General features: G+C 40.7%; 2 protein-coding genes across 4 annotated transcripts in view; one reads left to right on the forward strand and one right to left on the reverse strand.

Annotated features, from left to right (window-relative positions):
- Window positions 1-22,313, forward strand: part of LOC139756027 (hemocyanin B chain-like) — a 95,881-nt gene that overhangs the window by 58,752 nt on the left and 14,816 nt on the right. For 2 of the 3 annotated variants that reach the window (XM_071674974.1, XM_071674971.1), the window contains exons 2-3: window positions 1,089-2,612; window positions 2,838-3,480. The exons of the other annotated variant lie outside the window; for it this stretch is intronic. In XM_071674974.1, coding sequence (XP_071531075.1) covers window positions 1,089-2,612; window positions 2,838-3,277 — 1,964 coding nt within the window. In that variant the 3' untranslated portion in view covers window positions 3,278-3,480. Of the gene's footprint in view, window positions 1-1,088; window positions 2,613-2,837; window positions 3,481-22,313 lie in introns of those variants that run through there. 3 annotated transcript variants of the gene reach the window in all.
- On the reverse strand, window positions 7,976-11,989 carry LOC139756028 (hemocyanin B chain). Its single transcript, XM_071674977.1, has 3 exons — window positions 11,872-11,989; window positions 8,840-10,363; window positions 7,976-8,624 (listed from the first exon to the last, which is right to left on the reverse strand). The coding sequence occupies exons 1-3, from the start codon at window positions 11,966-11,968 to the stop codon at window positions 8,185-8,187; spliced, it is 2,061 nt and encodes a 686-aa protein (XP_071531078.1). The 5' UTR covers window positions 11,969-11,989; the 3' UTR covers window positions 7,976-8,184.

The following is a 22,313-nucleotide window of genomic DNA, read 5'->3' on the forward strand; positions in this document are numbered from 1 at the left end:
CACTTGGGCTGTTCTTCACAGGACATTCCTGAACTAGTTTTCCTGTCGTCTTGGCACTTCAGTCAAAATATACAGGTCTAAAAGGAAATTTTGATGGAGCACTTCTTTTATAAGGTTTACGCTATCATTAGGAATAAATACCAACATTATCAGTCGAGGGGAAAATGTTTTGGAAAGTTATCTATGCCTAATGAAACCAGTTTGCATAATGATATACAAATATTTACTTTGATAAGGTGCTGCAAACAAACAAAGATATTGTTGTGCAGCGAAAGACAAGCGGTGTATAGAACACTAAAGTTGATTAACAAACATCCATTCCTGAGGAATTTTAGGTATACAGAGTAGGCAGAAAAGTTAGATTCAATCATTGACGTAAAACCGTCATAAATTAACTTATCGTTGGAGGAATATTCAACTTGTCCATAAATGAATGGTTATTAACTCCATAGAAATAAGAGGGACGTTAACACACGCGTTGCCTAAAGTTTCTGTCTCACACCACAACTTGTCATAAGAAGCATTCCTTTCTAAACTCAGGTGTATCAGCATATTTTCCTATGGAGACGATGACGGTGTCACGTGCAGTCAAAATTTCTAGGTAATAGTTTCATTGACACTGGAACGTTAAGTGTGCCACAGAGACGAGGGCAGGGCATGGAACACCCTCTGTGTTCGTACAGAATAGACCCATGCCTAAATACTGACAGGGGACCAAAGAAATTCATAACATACAAGGATAACAAATGACCCAAAAGAACGTGATAACTGTAGATGATAGGAACCTTATCATATAGGGGAATGAGAATAATGTATAGGGAATAATTCACTCCAAAAAAGAGTGGAAAAGAAAAACACTACGACCAATAGTGGTAATGGATGAAAATTCTGAGATTGGTCATACAATTTTGTCATTCATTCGTGATCATGGTGCTCAAGAAGTTATATTTGTCATGAGACAATCTATATGTTTGCTCTATAAAAATTTCAAGAAATGCTTTACGGTGAAAAAATCGTATAACTGTAAATGTGCACATAATGTCATGTATGTAATTCCATGATAATCATTCAAAAGTCTTGCATTCCAGGATCTGATAACGCCCATAAACAACAAGATATCAACCATCTGCTGGACAAGATCTACGAGCACACAAAGTATCCAGATTTGAAAGAAATAGCAGAAAACTTTAACCCTTTGGGCGACACTTCCATATATAATGACCAAGGTGCAGCCGCCGAAACTCTTATGAAGGAGCTTACCGATCATAGACTCTTGGAACAGCATCACTGGTTCTCACTTTTTAACACTCGCCAACGAGAAGAAGCTCTCATGCTTTTTGCTGTCTTGAATCAGTGCAAGGAATGGTACTGTTTCCGTAGCAACGCTGCCTACTTTCGTGAGAAGATGAATGAAGGAGAGTTTGTGTATGCACTCTATGTGGGTGTCATTCACTCTAAACTGGGAGATGGAATTGTTTTGCCTCCACTCTACGAAATCACCCCTCACATGTTTACTAACAGTGAGGTCATCGACAAGGCTTACTCTGCCAAGATGACTCAAAAACCAGGTACATTTGATGTGAGTTTTACTGGAACAAGAAAGAACAAGGAACAACGAGTGGCATACTTCGGAGAGGATATTGGCATGAACATCCACCACGTTACTTGGCATATGGACTTCCCCTTCTGGTGGCAAGACTCATATGGCTATCATTTGGATCGCAAGGGTGAGCTCTTCTTCTGGGTCCACCACCAGCTTACTGCCCGCTTTGACTCTGAGCGTCTTTCCAACTGGATGGACCCCGTTGACGAGCTACACTGGGATGACATTATCCACGAAGGGTTTGCTCCACTTACCAGTTATAAGTATGGTGGTGAGTTTCCTGTGCGTCCAGACAACATACACTTCGAAGACGTGGACGGCGTAGCTCGTGTGCACGACATGGAAATCACAGAGAGCCGCATTCGTGACGCAATTGCTCATGGTTACATTACAGCCACCGACGGACACACGATCGACATCAGGCAACCTAAGGGTATTGAAATTCTGGGAGACATTATCGAATCCTCCATGTACAGTTCTAACGCGCGTTATTATGGTTCACTACACAACACTGCTCACGTAATGCTTGGTCGACAGGGAGATCCTCATGGCAAGTTCAACTTGCCTCCCGGTGTTATGGAACATTTTGAGACTGCCACACGAGACCCAAGTTTCTTCCGTCTGCATAAATATATGGACAACATCTTTAAAGAACACACGGACTCTTTCCCTTCCTACACCCATGATGACCTCGAGTTCGACGGTGTGTCCATAGACAGTATTGCTATTGACGGACATCTTACTACTTTCTTCGATGACTTCCAGTACAGTCTTATTAATGCTGTGGATTCCGGTGAAAACATAGAGGATGTGGAAATCAATGCCAGAGTTCATCGGCTTAACCATGAAGAATTTACTTATAAGATTACCGTCACCAACAACAACGATGATGGTCATCTGGCTACCATCCGCATTTTCTTGTGCCCCATCAAGGATAATAATGGCATAACCTTGAGTATAGATGAAGCACGTTGGCTTTGCCTTGAAATGGACAAATTCTGGGAGAAGCGTAAGTACCATTACCTGCCTCTGTATTTTATTTCGTTTGAATGCTTATTCATAACATGAATGTCAAACAAATCAAAAGTAATGCAATCATGTGAGAAACATTTTGGAGTGGGAATATGTGCAGAGGTTTTATGAGTTGCTCAGTTACGAACATCAATGAACTAAGATAGAATAAACGTATGATATATCCTTGATATAACGCTTAATATATCTTTTCCCCCTACAGTGCCAAGTGGAACTCATACAATCACCCGCAGTTCTAAGGACTCGTCGGTCACCGTCCCTGATATGCCAAGTTTCCAGTCACTGAAGCAACAAGCTGATGATGCTGTAAACGGCGGCCACGACCTCGACCTGAGTGCGTATGAACGGTCCTGTGGCATCCCCGACAGAATGTTGCTACCTAAGAGCAAGCCTGGAGGTATGGAATTCAACCTCTACGTGGCCGTGACTGACGGAGCCAAGGATACAGAAGGACACAATGGGGACCTCAAGCACGGTGGCACCCATGCTCAGTGTGGCGTTCATGGTGAAGATTACCCAGACAACCGGCCTTTGGGTTATCCTCTGGACCGTCGCATTCCTGATGAACGCGTCATTGATGGAGTTACAAACATCAAGCACACAGTCGTCACGATCGTTCATGATCCAGATCACCATGCTTAAGTTTCCTCTTCTGGATAATATAGTAATGACAGACTTTTGATTCTCTGCCATCAATTAATTATTGAATTACATATTTAACTGGTTATGTCCTTTCATGATTAGCTGCTTATAATTTGAGGTGAATCGTTCTACAGTTGTTATGAAAATGTAACAATGTATAAGAATGTAACTTTACTTTCCCATAATAAAAGGAATCTGCATTATATTTGTGGTCACAATCCGATTACAGTTCATAATAGAGGACATTTTAGCTCACATATCCAAGCATGCATCAAGAAAGATGCAACGCTCATATACATGTTATTCTTGTTATGGAGCTGCATTCAGGAACTTCACAACTTATTACTTTGGTATCACTGAATTATGTCTTACACCTGCACAAACTACTAAGGTCTTTAAGTACGTGTACGACTCTTCTTATATTTGTATGTGTATGAAATTACCTATGTAATCTTTACACTTGTGCTTCCGGGACTTTAAACATACATTGTACTGTGTATAACCCTAAGCTTTCCATTCACTCGATAATTATTTGTTCTTCATCAATCCTAACAAAGCCCAGCGCTTCACTACTGAAGAAATACTTTATACCGATCTCTTGAGCGCTCAAATTTTCAATTACAAGATGATGACCGCCAAACTCCTACAGCTCTATTTATTTCAAAATATTTGTGCTTAACATCACCAAGACCTTAGGTGAACTTTAAGAATGTGACCGTTCTGAAATACTCTAAGATATACAGATATACTCTACGGACAATACGTGAGTAATATATATATATATATATATATATATATATATATATATATATATATATATATATATATATACAAACCTCCAACAGCCAGGATCGAGTCCGGGACCCCTGTGCCACAGGCGTGAATCCAGTGCTAGGCTATGGGCCTGGCTAATAGGAAATAACTATTCGAATACTATGTACTCGAATACCCTTCGTCTCACGTTGGTGAGCAACGGTGTCTACACCGGTCATTTCCCAAAAGGCGAACTTCCTATGCACTTAGTTCGTATTCATATACCTCCGCGTTGTACAGTTAGGTTCGGTAAAATGCTACCTCCTGGCTATATATATATATATATATATATATATATATATATATATATATATATATATATATATATATATATCAACACATACATATACATATGGAAATATATGGGCACATGTACATATTCATAGTTACTTGCCTTCATATATTCCTGTTGCTACCCCGCCACACGGGGAATAGCATCGCCATCCCTCGCTTTAGCAATGTAGTGCCACGAAAACAGACAAAAAGGCCACATTCGTTCACATTCAATCTCTTGCTCTCATGTGTAATGCACCGAAACCACAGCTCCCTCTCCACATCCAGGCCCCACAGAACCTTCCATGGTTTACCCCACACGCATCACAAGCCCTAGTTCAATCCATTGAACGCACGTCGACCCCAATACACCATATCGTTCCAATTCACTATATTCCTTGCACGCCTCTCACCATTCTGTATGCTCAGGCACCGATCGCTGAAAATCATTTTCACACCACCCTTCCACCTCAGATTTGGTCTAACCCTTCTCCTTGTTCCATTCATCTCTGACACGTATATCTTCTTTGTCAATCTTTCCTCACTCATTCTATCCATATGTCCAAACCATTTCAACACACCCTCTTCTGCTCTCTCATCCACACCTTTTTTATTTCCAAATATCTCTCTCACCCTTCATTTACTTATTCTATCAAACCACTTCACACCACATATTGTCCTGAAACGTTTCATTTCCAGCACATCCACCCTCCTCCGTACAAACCTATCTATAGTCCATGCCTTAAAACCATATAACATTGTTGGAACTACTATTCCTTCAAACATACCCATTTTTGCTCTCCGAGACTACTTTCTCTCCTTCCACACTTTCATCATCGCTCCCAAAACCTTCGCCCCCTCCCCCATCTTTTGACTCACTTCCGCTTCCAAGGTTGCATCCGATGCTAAATCCACTCCCAGATGTCTAAAACACTCCACTTCAACCAGCTTTTCTCCACTCAAACTTAACCTTCCAATTGACTTGTCACTCAACCCTACTGAACCTAATAATCTTGCTTTTATTGCATTTACTCTCAACTTTCTCCTTTCACACACTTTTCCAAAATCAGTCAACAACCTCTGCAGCTTCTCACCCGAATCAGCCACAAGAGCTAAAACATCAGCGAACAATTGACTCGCTTCCCAGTCCTTCACATCCACAACAGACTGCATACACGCTCCTCTCTCAAAAACTCTTGCATTTACCTACCAAACCGCCCCATCCGCAAACTAATTCAACAACCATGGGGACATCACACACCCCTAACGCAAACCGACATTCATAAGGAACCAACTACTCTCCTCTCTTCCTAATCGTACATATCCCTTACATCATTGGTTAAAACTTTAAACTGCTTCTAGCAATTTACATCCCACACCATATACTCTCGATACCTTCCGCAAAACATCTCTATCAATCCAATCATATGCCTTCTCCAGATATATGAATGCTACATACAAATCCGTCAGTTTTTCTAATTATCTTTCAAATACATTCTTCAGAGCAAACACCTGATCCACACATCCTCTACCACTTCTGAAACCACGCTGCTTTGCCCTTTACCCTCTCAATCAATACCCTCCCATATCATTTCCCAGGAATACTCAACAAACTTATGCCTCTGTAGTTTGAACTCACCTATATCTCCTTTGCCTTTTTATAATAGCACTATGCACGCATTCCGCCAATCGTCAAGTACTTTACCATGATCTGCACATAAATTGAATATCTTTACCAACCAATCAACAACACGGTCAACCTCAATTTAAATAAATTCTACAGCAATACCATCCAAAACCGCAGCGCTGTTGGCTTTCATCTCCCGCAAAGCTTTCATTACCTCTTCTCTGTTTACCAAACCATTCTCCTTGACCCTCTTACTTCGCACATCACCCCGAACAAACATCCTATATATATATATATATATATATATATATATATATATATATATATATATATATATATATATATATATATATATTTATCTATTTATTTATTTATTTATATATTTATTTTGCTTTGTCGCTGTCTCCCGCGTTAGCGAGGTAACGCAAGGAAACATACGAAAGAAATGGTCCAACCCACCCCCATAAAAATGTATTTACATACACGTCCACCCACGCAAATATACATACCTGTACATCTCAATGTACACATATATATACACACACAAACATATAAATATATACACATGTACATAATTCATACTGTCTGCCTCTATTCATTCCCATCGCCACCTTGCCACACATGGAATAACAACCCCCCTCCCCCCTCATGTGTGCGAGGTAGCGCTAGGAAAAGACAACAAAGGCCACATTCGTTCACACTCAGTCTCTAGCTGTCATGTAATAATGCACCGAAACCACACCTCCCTTTCCACATCCAGGCCCCATACAACTTTCCATGGTTTACCCCAGACGCTTCATATGCCCTAGTTCAATCCATTGACAGCACGTCGACCCCGGTATACCACATCGTTCTAATTCACTCTATTCCTTGCACGCCTTTCACCCTCCTGCATGTTCAGGCCCCGATCACTCAAAATCTTTTTCACTCCATCTTTCCACCTCCAATTTGGTCTCCTACTTCTCCTCGTTCCCTCCACCTCTGACACATATATCCTCTTGGTCAATCTTTCCTCACTCATTCTCTCCATGTGACCAAACCATTTCAAAACACCCTCTTCTGCTCTCTCAACCATACTCTTTTTATTTCCACACATCTCTCTTACCCTTACATTACTAACTCGATCAAACTACCTCACACCACATATTGTCCTCAAACATCTCATTTTCAGCACATCCACCCTCCTGCGCACAACTCTATCCATAGCCCACGCCTTGCAACCATACAACATTGTTGGAACCCCTATTCCTTCAAATATATATATATATATATATATATATATATATATATATATATATATATATATATATATATATATATATATATTTATATATATCATTATCATTATACAAGTAGTGTCCGTAAAATTTTATGTATATATATATATATATATATATATGAGGATTTCAGAACGGTCACAAATCTTGAAGTTCGCCAGAGGTCTTTGTGATGTTACTCATGAATATTTTGAAACAAATTGAACTGTAGGATATTGGGATCATTATCTTGTTATTGGAAAACTGAGTGCTTAAGAAATTGGTAGAAAGTATTCTAGAATGGTAAACCGCTGGGCATGGAAAGGATATACGAAAACGAAATGATTGCTGAGTAAATGACAAGCTTAGAACTTAGTACAGTATAATAAATGTTCACATACCCGGGATCAACAGGTTTAAAAATCTCAGCCATATTAACGTCTGTGATTTCATGAAATTAGATAGGCAATTTCATACACATACAAGTATAAGAAGAATCCTATATATCCTTATATAATTCGTTAGTTTGTGCAAGTGTAAGTATCATTTCATTCACTGTTATTGAAGCAAAGAGTTACTGAATATTTTACTGCAGCTCCATGGAGATAAGTCACATAGGTATAAGATCCGCAACGTTTTTTTTCGTACATGCTTGGATATGTGGGCTAAAAGTATGTGCTTTGTTTTAACTTTTGACGGATTTTGTAACAGGATAATGAACATAAGTGATAAATACAGAATCTTTTTATTATGGGACAATAAAGTTATCAATTTCTATACATTGTTCCATTTCCATGATGACTGGAGAAGAATGATTCATATCAGATTCTACCCAGCTGAGTATGAAAGAATGTAAAATATCAAATATCTACTGAAATGATTCGTTAATGGGAGAGAATCAAAAGATTGACATTACTATATAATTCAGGAGAGGAAACTTAAGCATGGTGATCTGGATCATGAACGATCGTGACGACTGTGTGCTTGATGTTTGAAACTCCATCAATGACGCGTTCATCAGGAATGCGACGCTCCAGAGGATAACCCAAAGGCCGGTTGTCTGGGTAATCTTCACCATGAACGCCACACTGAGCATGGGTGCCACCGTGCTCGAGGTCCCCATTGTGTCCTTCTGTATCCTTGGCTCCGTCAGTCACGGCCACGTAGAGGTTGAATTCCATACCTCCAGGCTTGCTCTTAGGTAGCAACATTCTGTCGGGGATGCCACAGGACCGTTCATACGCACTCAGGTCGAGGTCGTGGCCGCCGCTTACAGCATCATCTGCTTGTTGCTTCAGTGACTGGAAACTTGGCATATCAGGGACGGTGACCGACGAGTCCTTAGAACTGCGGTCGATTGTATGAGTACCACCGGGCACTGCAGGGGGAGAAAATAGCATGTGCATATTATTGGTATTGTATGTTTTTTTTTTCGAACTCATTTCTAATAATATCTATGATCATAAACCTCTTAATTCTATGCATACATCTCCGTCCCACCTTTTCCTATATAATCACAATGCTTTGGATTACTGATCATATGTTGAATGCACTAAGCTAAATCAATTACTGAAAGAGATACATGTTACTTACCCTTCTTCCAGAATTTGTCCAGTTCAAGGCAAAGCCAACGTGCTTCATCTATACTCAAAGTTATGCCATTATTATCCTTGATGGGGCACAAGAATATGCGGATGGTAGCCAAATGGTCTTCCTCATTGTTGTTGGTGACGGTAATCTTATAATTAAATTCTTCATGGTTAAGCCGATGAACTCTGGCATTGATTTCCACATCATCTACGTTTTCACCCGAATCCACAGCATTTATGAGACTATACTCGAAATCATCCAAGAACGTAGTAAGATGTCCGTCAATAGCAATACTATCCACGACCATTCCGGCGAACTCAAGGTCATCATGGGTGTAGGGAGGGAAAGAGTCCGTGTGTTCTTTAAAGATGTTATCCATATACTTGTGCAGACGGAAGAAACTTGGGTCTCTTGTGGCAGTCTCAAAGTGTTCCATAACACCGGGAGGCAAGTTGAACTTGCCATGAGGATCTCCCTGTCGACCAAGCATCATGTGAGCAGTGTTGTGTAGTGAACCATAATAACGCGCGTTAGAACTGTACATGGAGGATTCGATAATGTCTCCCAGAATTTCAATACCCTTAGGTTGTCTGATGTCTATCGTGTGTCCATCGGTGGCTGTAATGTAACCATGAGCAATTGCGTCACGAATGCGGCTCTCTGTGATTTCCATGTCGTGCACACGAGCTACGCCGTCCACGTCTTCGAAGTGTATGTTGTCTGGACGCACAGGAAACTCACCACCATACTTATAACTGGTAAGTGGTGCAAACCCTTCGTGGATGATGTCATCCCAGTGTAGCTCGTCAACGGGGTCCATCCAGTTGGAAAGACGCTCAGAGTCAAATCGGGCAGTAAGTTGGTGGTGGACCCAGAAGAAGAGCTCGCCCTTGCGATCCAAATGATAGCCATAGGAGTCTTGCCACCAGAAGGGGAAGTCCATATGCCAAGTAACGTGGTGGATGTTCATGCCAATATCCTCTCCGAAGTAGGCCACTCGTTGTTCTTTATTCTTTCTTGTTCCAGTAAAACTCACATTAAATGTACCTGGTTTTTGAGTCATCTTGGCAGAGTAAGCCTTGTCGATGACTTCACTGTTTGTAAACATGTGAGGGGTGATTTCGTAGAGTGGAGGCAAAACAATTCCTTTTCCCAGTTTGGAGTGGATGACACCCACATAGAGTGCATACACAAACTCTCCCTCATTCATTTGCTCACGAAAGTAGGCGGCGTTGCTACGGAAACAGTACCATTCCTTGCACTGATTCAAGACAGCAAAAAGCATGAGAGCTTCTTCTCGTTGGCGAGTGTTAAAAAGTGAGAACCAGTGATGCTGCTCCAAGAGTCTATGATCGGTAAGCTCCTTCATGAGCGTTTCGGCGGCTGCACCATGGTCATTATATATGGAAGTGTCGCCCAAAGGGTTAAAGTTTTCTGCTATTTCTTTCAAATCTGGATACTTTGTGTGCTCGTAGATCTTGTCCAGCAGATGGTTGATATCTTGTTGTTTATGGGCGTTATCAGATCCTGGAATGCAAGATATTTGAATAATCATCATGGCATTACATACATGACATTGTGTGCAATTTTACAGTTATATGAATTTTTCATGAAAAAACATGTTTTGAAAAGTTTAAAGACCATACTTGAAAACTGTATCATGACAAATGAAACTTCGTGAGCACATATTATCACTAATGAATGATATAATAATCTAACCAATCCCCAAATTTTTATCCATCACCACTGTTGGTTGCAGTGTTTTTCTGTTCCACTCTTTTTTGATGGGAATTGTTCCCTTTACATTATTGTCATTCCACTATAGATATACTTCCCATCATGTACAGCTATTAACTTTCTTTAGGTACATTTGACATTTCTGTATGTTATGAGCACCCTTGGTCCCCTTTTAGCAGTAAGGCATTGCTCTAGTCAGTGCGAACACAGAGGGTGCTCCATGCTCTGCCTTCCTCTCTGTGGTACATTTATCGTTCCATTGTCGTTCAAACTATTACCTAGAAATTTTGATTGTGCGTGCCACCGTCATCGTCTCCATAAAAGATATTCCCTAGAATTATCTCTGATACTCCTGAGTTTAGAAAAGAAAGCCCTTTATGGCTAGTTCTCCTGTGAGACTGAAACTTTAAACACGTGTGTATCAACTTTCCTCTTATTTCTAAGGAGTTAATAAACATGTGCTCATCGACAAGCTGAATATTGATCCAAAGATACGTTAATGATAAATGAAGGTTTTACGTCAATGATTGAATCTAACTTTTCTGCTTACTCTGTAGATCTAAAATTCCTCAGGAATGAATATTTGTTAATCAATTTCAGTGTTCTATACACCGCCTTGTCTTTCACAGCAGAACAATATCTTTGTTTGCAGCACTTTATCAATATCAATATTTGTCTATCAATATGAAAAGGGGTTTCCATTAGGTATATGTAACTTTCTGAAACATCTTCCCCTCGTGAACATATCCTCTAAATCTACTGATTATATTAGTATTTATTCCTAATGATATGCAACTCCAAATTTGTCGCCGTTTCACCTATGATCCAGCTAACGAACACTTACTTGTGTCCTGTGTAGAACATCGTACACTACAATGTACTACCTGTGAAAATGGAATATAGATACATACCTTCCGTTACACTTAGATCGGTATACAAAGGAAAAACAATCTATCAAGCTAAAGGAGTGAAATTATATATATACCACCAAGTGTGTGTGTGTGTGTGTGTGTGTGTACTCGAGAGTTTGTGTGTGTGTCTATGTATGTATGTGTGTGTGATTGTGTGTGTGTGTGTGTGTGTGTGTGTGTGTGTGTGTGTGTGTGTGTGTGTGTGTGTGTGCTAAATTAGGGAATTCTAATTTGTTAACATGTAAAATTTCGTTTTGAACCAGTATATTGTCAGTGAAGTGCCAAGACGATTGGAAAACTATTTCCGGAATGTCCTGTGAAGAACAGCCCAAGTGAGAGTTCCCCTTAAGTAATGATACAATGCGTAACATAGCATGATGTGCTTACCGCCAGCGTCATTCTGGAAGTGTACGCCAATTTCCTCGCTGAAGCTCGGCCAAGCAGCCGCAGCCGCTACTAGCACACACAAGACCAGGACCTTCATGTTGTTGGAGGTGGTACTGAGCTCTCCCAGACCACTTATATACCGGTGTTTGTCCAGCCCCGCAGCGACCTTTGCTTCCCCTGACAATCTTAATGCTTGAGATTAGCTGGACAACACAAGACATCCAGGTCTCTATTATCGTAACATATTATGACTGATCATCATCTGTGATGAAATACATTATTACTTCATATGGTGGTTAAAGGATAATAAAGGTGGTTTGACTGGGGTAAATAAATTTTGAAATGGAAGATAAATTTTAAAGAATAAAATATGGTTGTTAGTTGTACTTAATATGGAGCGTGTGGATAAGAATATATGAAACTGCTCTCTCTGGCCCTGACACTCTTTCTCTTTCTCCATTTGTCTTTTTTTCAGCTTTTTATATATCTGGAGAAGGCATATGATGGAGTTGATAGAGATGCTCAGTGGAAGGTATTACGAGTATATGGTGTGGCAGGCAAGATGATAGAAACCGTGAAAAGTTTTTCTCGAGGATGTGAGGCATGTGCACGAGTAGGAAGAGAGAAAAGTGATTGGTTCTCAGTGAATGTCGGTTTGCGGCAGGGGTGCGTGATGTCTCCATGGTTGTTAAATTTGTTTATGGATGGGGTTATTAGGGAGGTGAATGAAAGAGTTTTGGAGAGAGGGGCAAGTATGCAGTCTGTTGTGGTTGAAAGAGCTTGGGAAGTGAGTCAGTTGTTGTTCGCTGATCATACAGCGCTGGTGGCTGATTCGGGTGAGAAACTGCAGAAGCTGGTGACTGAGTTTAGAAAAGTGTGTGAAAGAAGAAAGCTGAGAGTAAAGGTGAATAAGAGCAAGGTTATTAGGTACAGTAGGGTTGAGGGACAAGTCAATTGGAAGGTAAGTTTGAATGGAGTAAAACTGGAAGAATTGAAGTGTTTTAGATATCTGGGAGTGGATTTGGCAGCGGATGGAACCATGGAAGCGGAAGTGAGTCACAGGGTCGGGGAGGGGGCAAGAGTTTTGGGAACGTTGAAGAATGTGTGGAAGGCGAGAACATTATCTCGAAAAGCAAAAATGAGTATGTTTGAAGGAATTTGTGGTTCCAAGAATGTTATATGGTTGCGAGACGTGGGCTATAGATAGGGTTGTGAGGAGGAGCGTGGATATTTTGGAAATGAGATGTTTGAGGACAATATATGGTGCGAGGTGGTTTGATCAAGTAAGTAATGAAAGGGTAAGAGAGATGTGTGGTAACAAAAAGAGTGTGCTTAAGAGAGCAGAAGAGGGTGTATTGAAATAGTTTGGTCACATGGAGAAAATGAGTGAGGAAAGATTGACAGAGGATATATGTGTCAGAGGTGGAGGGAACGAGATGTGGGAGACCAAATTGGAGGTGGAAGGATAGAATGAAAAAGACATTGAGCGATCGGGGCCTGAACATGGAGGAGGGTGAAAGGAGTGCAAGGAATTGAGTGAATTAGAACGATGTGGTACACCAGATTCGACTTGCTGTCAGTGGATTTAACTACGGCATGTGAAGCGCCTTGGTTAAACATGTAAGATTTTGTGAGGCCAGGATGTGGAAGGGGAGCTGTGGTTTCGGTGCATTATATATGACAGCTAGAGATAGAGTGTGAACGAATGTGGCCTTTGTTGTCTTTCTCTAGCAATACCTCGCGCACATGCGAGGTGAGGGGATTGTCATTTCAAGTGTGGCGGGTTGGCGACGGGAATGAATAAGGGCAGACAGTATGAATTATGTACATGTGTATATATGTATATGTCTGTGTGTGTATACATATGTATACGTTGAGACGTAAAGGTATGTATATGTGCATGGGTGGACGTGTATGTATATACATGTGTATGTGGTGGTTTGGGCAATTCCTTCGTCTGTTTCCTTGCGCTACCTCGCTAACGAGGGAGACAGCGACAAAGTATAATAAATAAATGAATAAATAAATAAATGAATATATATATATATATATAGTCATATATATATATATATATATATATATATATATATATATATATATATATATATATATATATATATATATATATTGCTTTGTCGCTGTCTATCGCGTTAGCGAGGTAGCACAAGGAAACAAACGAAAGAAAGGCCCAACCCACCCCCATACACATGTATATACATACGTCCACAGACGCAAACATACATACCTACACAGCTTTCCATGGTTTACCCCAGACGCTTCACATGCCCTGATTGAATCCACTGACAGCACGTCAACCCCGGTATACCACATCGATCCAATTCACTCTATTCCTTGCCCTCCTTTCGCCCTCCTGCATGCTCAGGCCCCGATCACACAAAATCTTTTTCACTCCATCTTTCCACCTCCTATTTGGTCTCCCACTTCTCCTCGTTCACTCCACCTCTGACACATATATCCTCTTGGTCAATCTTTCCTCACTCATTCTCTCCATGTGCCCAAACCATTTCAAAACACCCTCTTCTGCTCTCTCAACCACGCTCTTTTTTATTTCCACACATCTCTCTTACCCTTACGTTACTTACTCGATCAAACCACCTCAAACCACACATTGTCCTCAAACATCTCATTTCCAGCACATCCATCCTCCTGCGCACATCCATAGCCCACGCCTCGCAACCATACAACATTGTTGGAACCACTATTCCTTCAAACATATCCATTTTTGCTTTCCGAGATAATGTTCTCGACTTCCACATATTCTTCAAGGCTCCCAGGATTTTCGCCCCCTCCCCCACCCTATGATCCACTTCCGCTTCCATGGTTCCATCCGCTGCCAGATCCACTCCAAGATATCTAAAACACTTCACTTCCTCCAGTTTTTCTCCATTCAAACTTACCTCCCAATTGACTTGACCCTCAACCCTACTGTACCTAATAACCTTGCTCTTATTCACATTTACTCTTAACTTTCTTCTTTCACACACTTTACCAAACTCAGTCACCAGCTTCTGCAGTTTCTCACATGAATCAGCCACCAGCGCTGTATCGTCAGCGAACAACAACTGACTCACTTCCCAAGCTCTCTCATCCACAACAGACTTCATACTTGCCCCTCTTTCCAAAACTCTTGCATTCACCTCCCTAACAACCCCATCCATAAACAAATTAAACAACCATGGAGACATCACACACCCCTGCCGCAAACCTACATTCACTGAGAACCAATCACTTTCCTCTCTTCCTACACGTACACATGCCTTACATCCTCGATAAAAACTTTTCACTGCTTCTAACAACTTGCCTCCCACACCATACATTCTTAATACCTTCCACAGAGCATCTCTATCAACTCTATCATATGCCTTCTCCAGATCAATAAATGCTACATACAAATCCATTTGCTTTTCTAAATATTTCTCACATACATTCTACAAAGCAAACACCTGATCCACACATCCTCTACCGCTTCTGAAACCACACTGCTCTTCCCCAATCTGATGCTCTGTACATGCCTTCACCCTCTCAATCAATACCCTCCCATATAATTTACCAGGAATACTCAACAAACTTATACCTCTGTAATTTGAGCACTCACTCTTATCCCCTTTGCTTTTGTACAATGGTACTATGCAAGCATTCCGCCAATCCTCAGGCACCTCACCATGAATCATACATACATTAAATAACCTTACCAACCAGTCAATAATACAGTCACCCCCTTTTTTAATAAATTCCACTGCAATACCATCCAAACCTGCTGCCTTGCCGGCTTTCATCTTCCGCAAAGCTTTTACTACCTCTTCTCTGTTTACCAAATCATTTTCCCTAACCCTCTCACTTTGCACACCACCTCGACCAAAACACCCTATATCTGCCACTCTATCATCAAACACATTCAACAAACCTTCAAAATACTCACTCCATCTCCTTCTCACATCACCACTACTTGTTATCACCTCCCCATTTGCGCCCTTCACTGAAGTTCCCATTTGCTCCCTTGTCTTACGCACTTTATTTACCTCCTTCCAGAACATCTTTTTATTCTCCCTAAAATTTAATGATACTCTCTCACCCCAACTCTCATTTGCCCTCTTTTTCACCTCTTGCACCTTTCTCTTGACCTCCTGTCTCTTTCTTTTATACATCTCCCACTCAATTGCATTTTTACCCTGCAAAAATCGTCCAAATGCCTCTCTCTTCTCTTTCACTAATAATCTTACTTCTTCATCCCACCACTCACTACCCTTTCTAATCAACCCACCTCCCACTCTTCTCATGCCACAAGCATCTTTTGCGCAATCCATCACTGATTCCCTAAATACATCCCATTCCTCCCCCACTCCCCTTACTTCCATTGTTCTCACCTTTTTCCATTCTGTACTCAGTCTCTCCTGGTGCTTCCTCACACAAGTCTCCTTCCCAAGCTCACTTACTCTCACCACCCTCTTCACCCCAACATTCACTCTTCTTTTCTGAAAACCCATACAATTCTTCACCTTATCCTCCACAAGATAATGATCAGACATCCCTCCAGTTGCACCTCTCAGCACATTAACATCCAAAAGTCTCTCTTTCGCGCGCCTGTCAATTAACACGTAATTCAATAACGCTCTCTGGCCATCTCTCCTACTTACATATGTATACTTATGTATATCTCGCTTTTTAAACCAGGTATTCCCAATCACCAGTCCTTTTTCAGCACATAAATCTACAAGCTCTTCACCATTTCCATTTACAACACTGAACACCCCATGTATACCAATTATTCCCTCAACTGCCACATTACTCACCTTTGCATTCAAATCACCCATCACTATAACCCGGTCTTGTGCTTCAAAACCACTAACACACTCATTCAGCTGCTCCCAAAACACTTGCCTCTCATGATCTTTCTTCTCATGCCCAGGTGCATATGCACCAATAATCACCCATCTCTCTCCATCAACTTTCAGTTTTACCCATATTAATCGAGAATTTACTTTCTTACATATATATATATATATATATATATATATATATATATATATATATATATATATATATATATATATATATATATATATATGTATGTATATATATATACACATGTACATAATTCATACTGTCTGCCTTTATTCATTCCTATCGCCACCTCGCCACACATGAAATAACCCCCTTCCCTCTCATGTGTGCGAGGTAGCGCTAGGAAAAGACAACAAAGGCCCCATTCGTTCACACTCAGTCTCTAGCTGTCATGTAATAATGCACCGAAACAAAGGCTCCCTTTCCACATCCAGGCCCCACAGAACTTTACATGGTTTATCCCAGACGTTTCACATGCCCTGGTTCAATCCACTGACAGCACGTCGATCCCGGTATACCACATCGTTCCAATTCACTCTATTCCTTGCACGCCTTTCATCCTCCTGCATGTTCAGGCAACGATCACTCAAAATCTTTTTCACTCCATCCTTCCACTTCCAATTTGGTCTTCCACTTCTCCTTGTTCCCTTCACCTCTGACACATATATCCTCTTTGTCAATCTTTCCTCACTCATTCTCTCCATGTGACCAAACCATTTCAAAACACCCTCTTGTGCTCTCTCAACCACACTCTTTGTATTACAACACATCTCTTTTACCTTTACATTACTTACTCGATCAAACCACCTCACATCACATATTGTCCTCAAACATCTCACTTCCAACACATCCACCCTCCTCCGCACAACTCTATCTATAGCCCACGCCTCACAACCATATAACAATGTTGGAACCACTATTCCTTCAAACATACCCATTTTTGTTTTCCGAGATAATGTTCTCGACTTCCACACATTCTTTAACGCTACCAGAATTTTCGCGCCCTCCCCCACACTATGATTCATTTCCACTTCCTTGGTTCCATCCGCTGCCAAATCCACTCCAAGATATCTAAAACACTTCACTTTCTCCAGTTTTTCTCCATTCAAACTTACCTCACAATTGACTTGATCCTCAACACTACTCTACCTAATAACCTTGCTCTTATTCACAATTACTCTCAGCTTTCTTCTTCTACACACTTTACCAAACTCAGTCACCAGCTTCTGCAGTTTCTCACATGAATCAGCCACCAGCGCTGTATCATCAGCGAACAACAACTGACTCGCTTTCCAAGCTCTCTCATCCAAAACAAACTGCATACTTGCCCCTTTTTTCCAAAACTCTTGCATTCACCTCCCTAACATTCCAATCCATAAACAAATTAAAAAACCATGGAGACATCACACACCCCTGCCGCAAACCTATATTCACTTAGAACCAATCACTTTCTTTTCCTACACGTACACATGCCTTACATCCTCGATAAAAACTTTTCACTGCTTCTAACAACTTGCCTCCCACACTATATATTTTTAATACCTTCCACAGAGCATCTCTATCAATCTTATCATATACCTTCTCCAGATCCATAAATGCTGCATACAAATCGATTTCCTTTTCTAAGTACTTCTCACATACATTTCAAAACAAACACCTGATCCACACATTCTCTTCCACTTCTGAAACCACACTGCTCTTCCCCAATCTGATGCTCTGTACATGCCTTCAACCTCTCAATCAATACCTTCCCATATAATTTACCAGGAATACTCAACAAACGTATAACTCTGTAATTTGAGCACTCACTCTTATCCCCTTTGCCTTTGTACAATGGCACTATGCAAGCATTCCGCCAATCCTCAGGCACCTCACCATGAATCATAGAAACATTTAATAACCTTACCAACCAGTCAACAGTACAGTCACCCCCTTTTTTAATGAATTTCACTGCAATACCATCCAAACCCGCTGCCTTGCCGGCTTTCATCTTCCGCAAAGCTTTTACTACCTCTTCTCTGTTTACCCAATCATTTTCCCTAACCCTCTCACTTTGCACACCACCTTAACCGAAACATCCTATATCCGCCACTTTATCATCAAACACATTCAAAAAAAACCTTCAAAATACTCACTCCATCTCCTAACATCGCCACTTATCACCTCCCCATTAGCCCCCTTCACTGAAGTTCCCATTTGTTCCCTTTTCTTACGCACTTTATTTACCTCCTTCCAAAACATATTCTCCCTAAAATTTAATGATACTCTCTCACGCCAACTCTCGTTTGCCCTCTTTTTCACATCTTGCACCTTTCTCTTGACCTCCTGCCTCTTTCTTTTATACATCTCCCATTCATCTGCATTATTTCCCTGCAAAAATCGTCCAAATGCCTCTCTCTTCTCTTTCACTGATAATCTTACTTCTTCATCCCACCACTCACTACCCTTTCTAATCTGCCCACCTCCCACGCTTCTCATGCCACAAGCATCTTTTGCGCAAGCCATCACTGCTTCCCTAGATACATCCCATTCCTCCCCCACTGTCCTTACGTCCTTTGTCATCACTTTTTTCCATTCTGTACTCAGTCTCTCCTGGTACTTCCTCACACAAGTCTTTCCCAAGTTCACTTACTCTCACCACTCTCTTCACCCCAACATTCTCTCCTCTTTTCTGAAAACCTCTACAAATCTTCACCTTCGCCTCCATAAGATGATGATCAGACATTCCTCCAGTTGCACCTATCAGCACATTAACATCCAAAAGTCTCTCTTTCGCGCGCCTATCAATTAACACAATCCAATAACGCTCTCTGGCCATCTCTCCTACTTACATACGTATATTTATGTATATCTCTCTTTCTAAACCAGGTATTCTGAATCACCAGTCCTTTTTCAGCACATAAATCTACAAGCTCTTCACCATTTCCATTTACAACACTGAACACCTTATGTACACCAATTATTCCCTCAGCTGCCACATTACTCACCTTTGCATTCAAATCACCCATCACTATAACCCGGTCTCGTGCATCAAAACTACTAACACACTCACTCAGCTGCTCCCAAAACACTTGCCTCTCATGATCTTTCTTCTCATGCCCAGGTGCATATGCACCAATAATCACCTATCTCTCTCTCTATCAACTTTCAGTTTTACCCATATCAATCTAGAGTTTATTTTTTTACACTCTGTCACATACTCCCACCACTCATGTTTCAGGAGTAGCGCTACTCCTTCTCTTGCTCTTGTCCTCTCACTAACCCCTGACTTTACTCCCAAGACATTCCCAAACCACTCTTCCCCTTTACCCTTGAGCTTCGTTTCACTCAGAGCCAAAACACCCAGGTTCCTTTCCTCAAACACACTGCCTATCTCTCCTTTTTTCCAATCTTGAGCACTCCCCCCGTGACTCCTTCTTCTGTTTCCCCTTTAGCTTCCTTCTACGACATGTGAGGAATGCATGGGAAGTATTCTTTCTCCCCTATCCCCAGGATATATATATATATATATATATATATATATATATATATATATATATATATATATATATAAAGGAGACTAAAAGTGTACCTCAAAATACTGCCCAATTAGCCTTACGTCAGTGTTAGTTAAAACGATGGAAAAAATAATTCGAGGTGAAATTGTCACGTTTCTAGATCACAAAATTTCATCGGACATCCAACACAGATTCCGTAAAAGAAGATCCCGCCTGACAAATTTCCTGGAATCTTTTAATGTCATCAGAATGGGAAAGAAAATGTACCCTCTGATGTAGTATGTTTAGATTTCGAAAAGGCTTTCGATAAAGTGCTTCTCAAGAGACTTTTACATATTCTCAAAACACATGGAATCAATAAAGAATTTTGTACATAGATCAGAGACCTGCTTACCGGAAGAAAGCAACATGTAGTATTGAACAACGAAGATTCAGACTGGCTAGACGTAACGAGTGGTGTGCCACAGGGGTCGATCCTAGGGGCATTCTTTTTATGATATACATCAATGACCTAGATCTCGTTCTCTTATCAAATATCTCCAAATTTGTTGGCAATACCGAGCTAGAAAATAAAGCTGTAAACAGGCAGGACTGCGCATTCATTCAAAGATATCTTAACTTCACTAGCAGAGTGGTCAGACAAGTGGCAAATGAAGTTCAACGTAGAGAAGTGTAAAGTTGTGCACTTTGCAGACAAGAATATACGTTACGACTACATATCATTCCCAAACTCTCTAACTAAAGTAAGTGAAGAAAATGACCTTGGAGTTGTCACTGTCAAGAAACATAAGTACAGGATCCAGTGTCAAAGAGCATGTAAAAAAGGCAACCATATGATACGTTTCATAGCCAGAAACACAGATTACAAGACACAAGAAACTTTATGATTCTCTAGTAAGACCAAACTTTGAATATACAAACTATAAAAAGACGAGAAAAAATTAAAGCAAGTATAGAGACTCCCATCAAAATTGATTCCATCCCTTAGAAATCTAGCATACGAAGAGAGGTTAAAACGATTGGATCTCTTCTCCTTACAAAAAAAAAAAAGGTAGAATTCACGGCGACTGAATCCAAGTGTTCAAAATTCTGGACAAGTTTGATAACGTAAACCACAGACATCTTTTCGAAATACAAGGAAATACGGTTACCAGGAGAAATGGAATAAAACTCAAAGCTAATAGATATAGTATGGACGTGAGGAAAAGCTTATTTTCCTACAAATGTGTTGAGCACTAGAATAAGTTACGCTCAGAAGTAGTGAATGCTAAGAATATCAATACCTTCAGAAGTCGTTTAGAAAAATATTCTTTAAATTTCGGAAAACTCTGCGAAAAACGCCAGAAAAATACTGTATAAATGACAGCAGTAACGGGGAACAGTAGAAGGCTAATGTGCAGCAGCGGGAGCTTAAAAAACTGCTGAGCGGAATTACGTTTCTTAATCAAGTTGAATTCCTTTTATTTTACCAATCATTCGTGGGCTAGTCTGTCTTTCTCATGTAATATCATGTAGACACTCGCACTCCTTTTCTATAAGAACCACCCACACACCTATCCTATATCTTTTACTAGTACCTTTACTTTGTCATTTCACCACTCACTACACTTTTTTATCCGCCCACCTCCCACCTTCTCCATGCCACACACCTCTTTCTCATATGACAGCAGTGCTTCCCTAAGTATATCCCACTCTTCACCCACTCCCTCAGCTTCTTACACTTTCTCCTTTTGCAATTCGTCTCTCACACTCTCCAAGTATTTCTTCACACAAGATCACTTTCACCACTCGCTTCTCACCTCTATCATTTCCTCTTCCCCTGATCACCGCAAAGTAATGATCAGTCATCCCGCCATTTGCACTTCTCAGCATGTTCAAGTTCAAGAGACATTCTTTTCCAAGAATACTATGTAATCCAGTGATACAAGCTTACGAACACTAGTGTGTGTCCTCTTTAAACCAGGTATTCCTAAACACAAGTCTTTTTCAGCACATTTCCACAAGCTGTTCGCCTTCTCCATCCACCTTACTGAATATCCATGTTCCTCAGTTATACCCTCAACTGCCACATTAGTCACTTTC

Source organism: Panulirus ornatus, chromosome 20 (assembly GCF_036320965.1).
Source record: "Panulirus ornatus isolate Po-2019 chromosome 20, ASM3632096v1, whole genome shotgun sequence".
Taxonomy (NCBI): domain Eukaryota; kingdom Metazoa; phylum Arthropoda; class Malacostraca; order Decapoda; family Palinuridae; genus Panulirus; species Panulirus ornatus.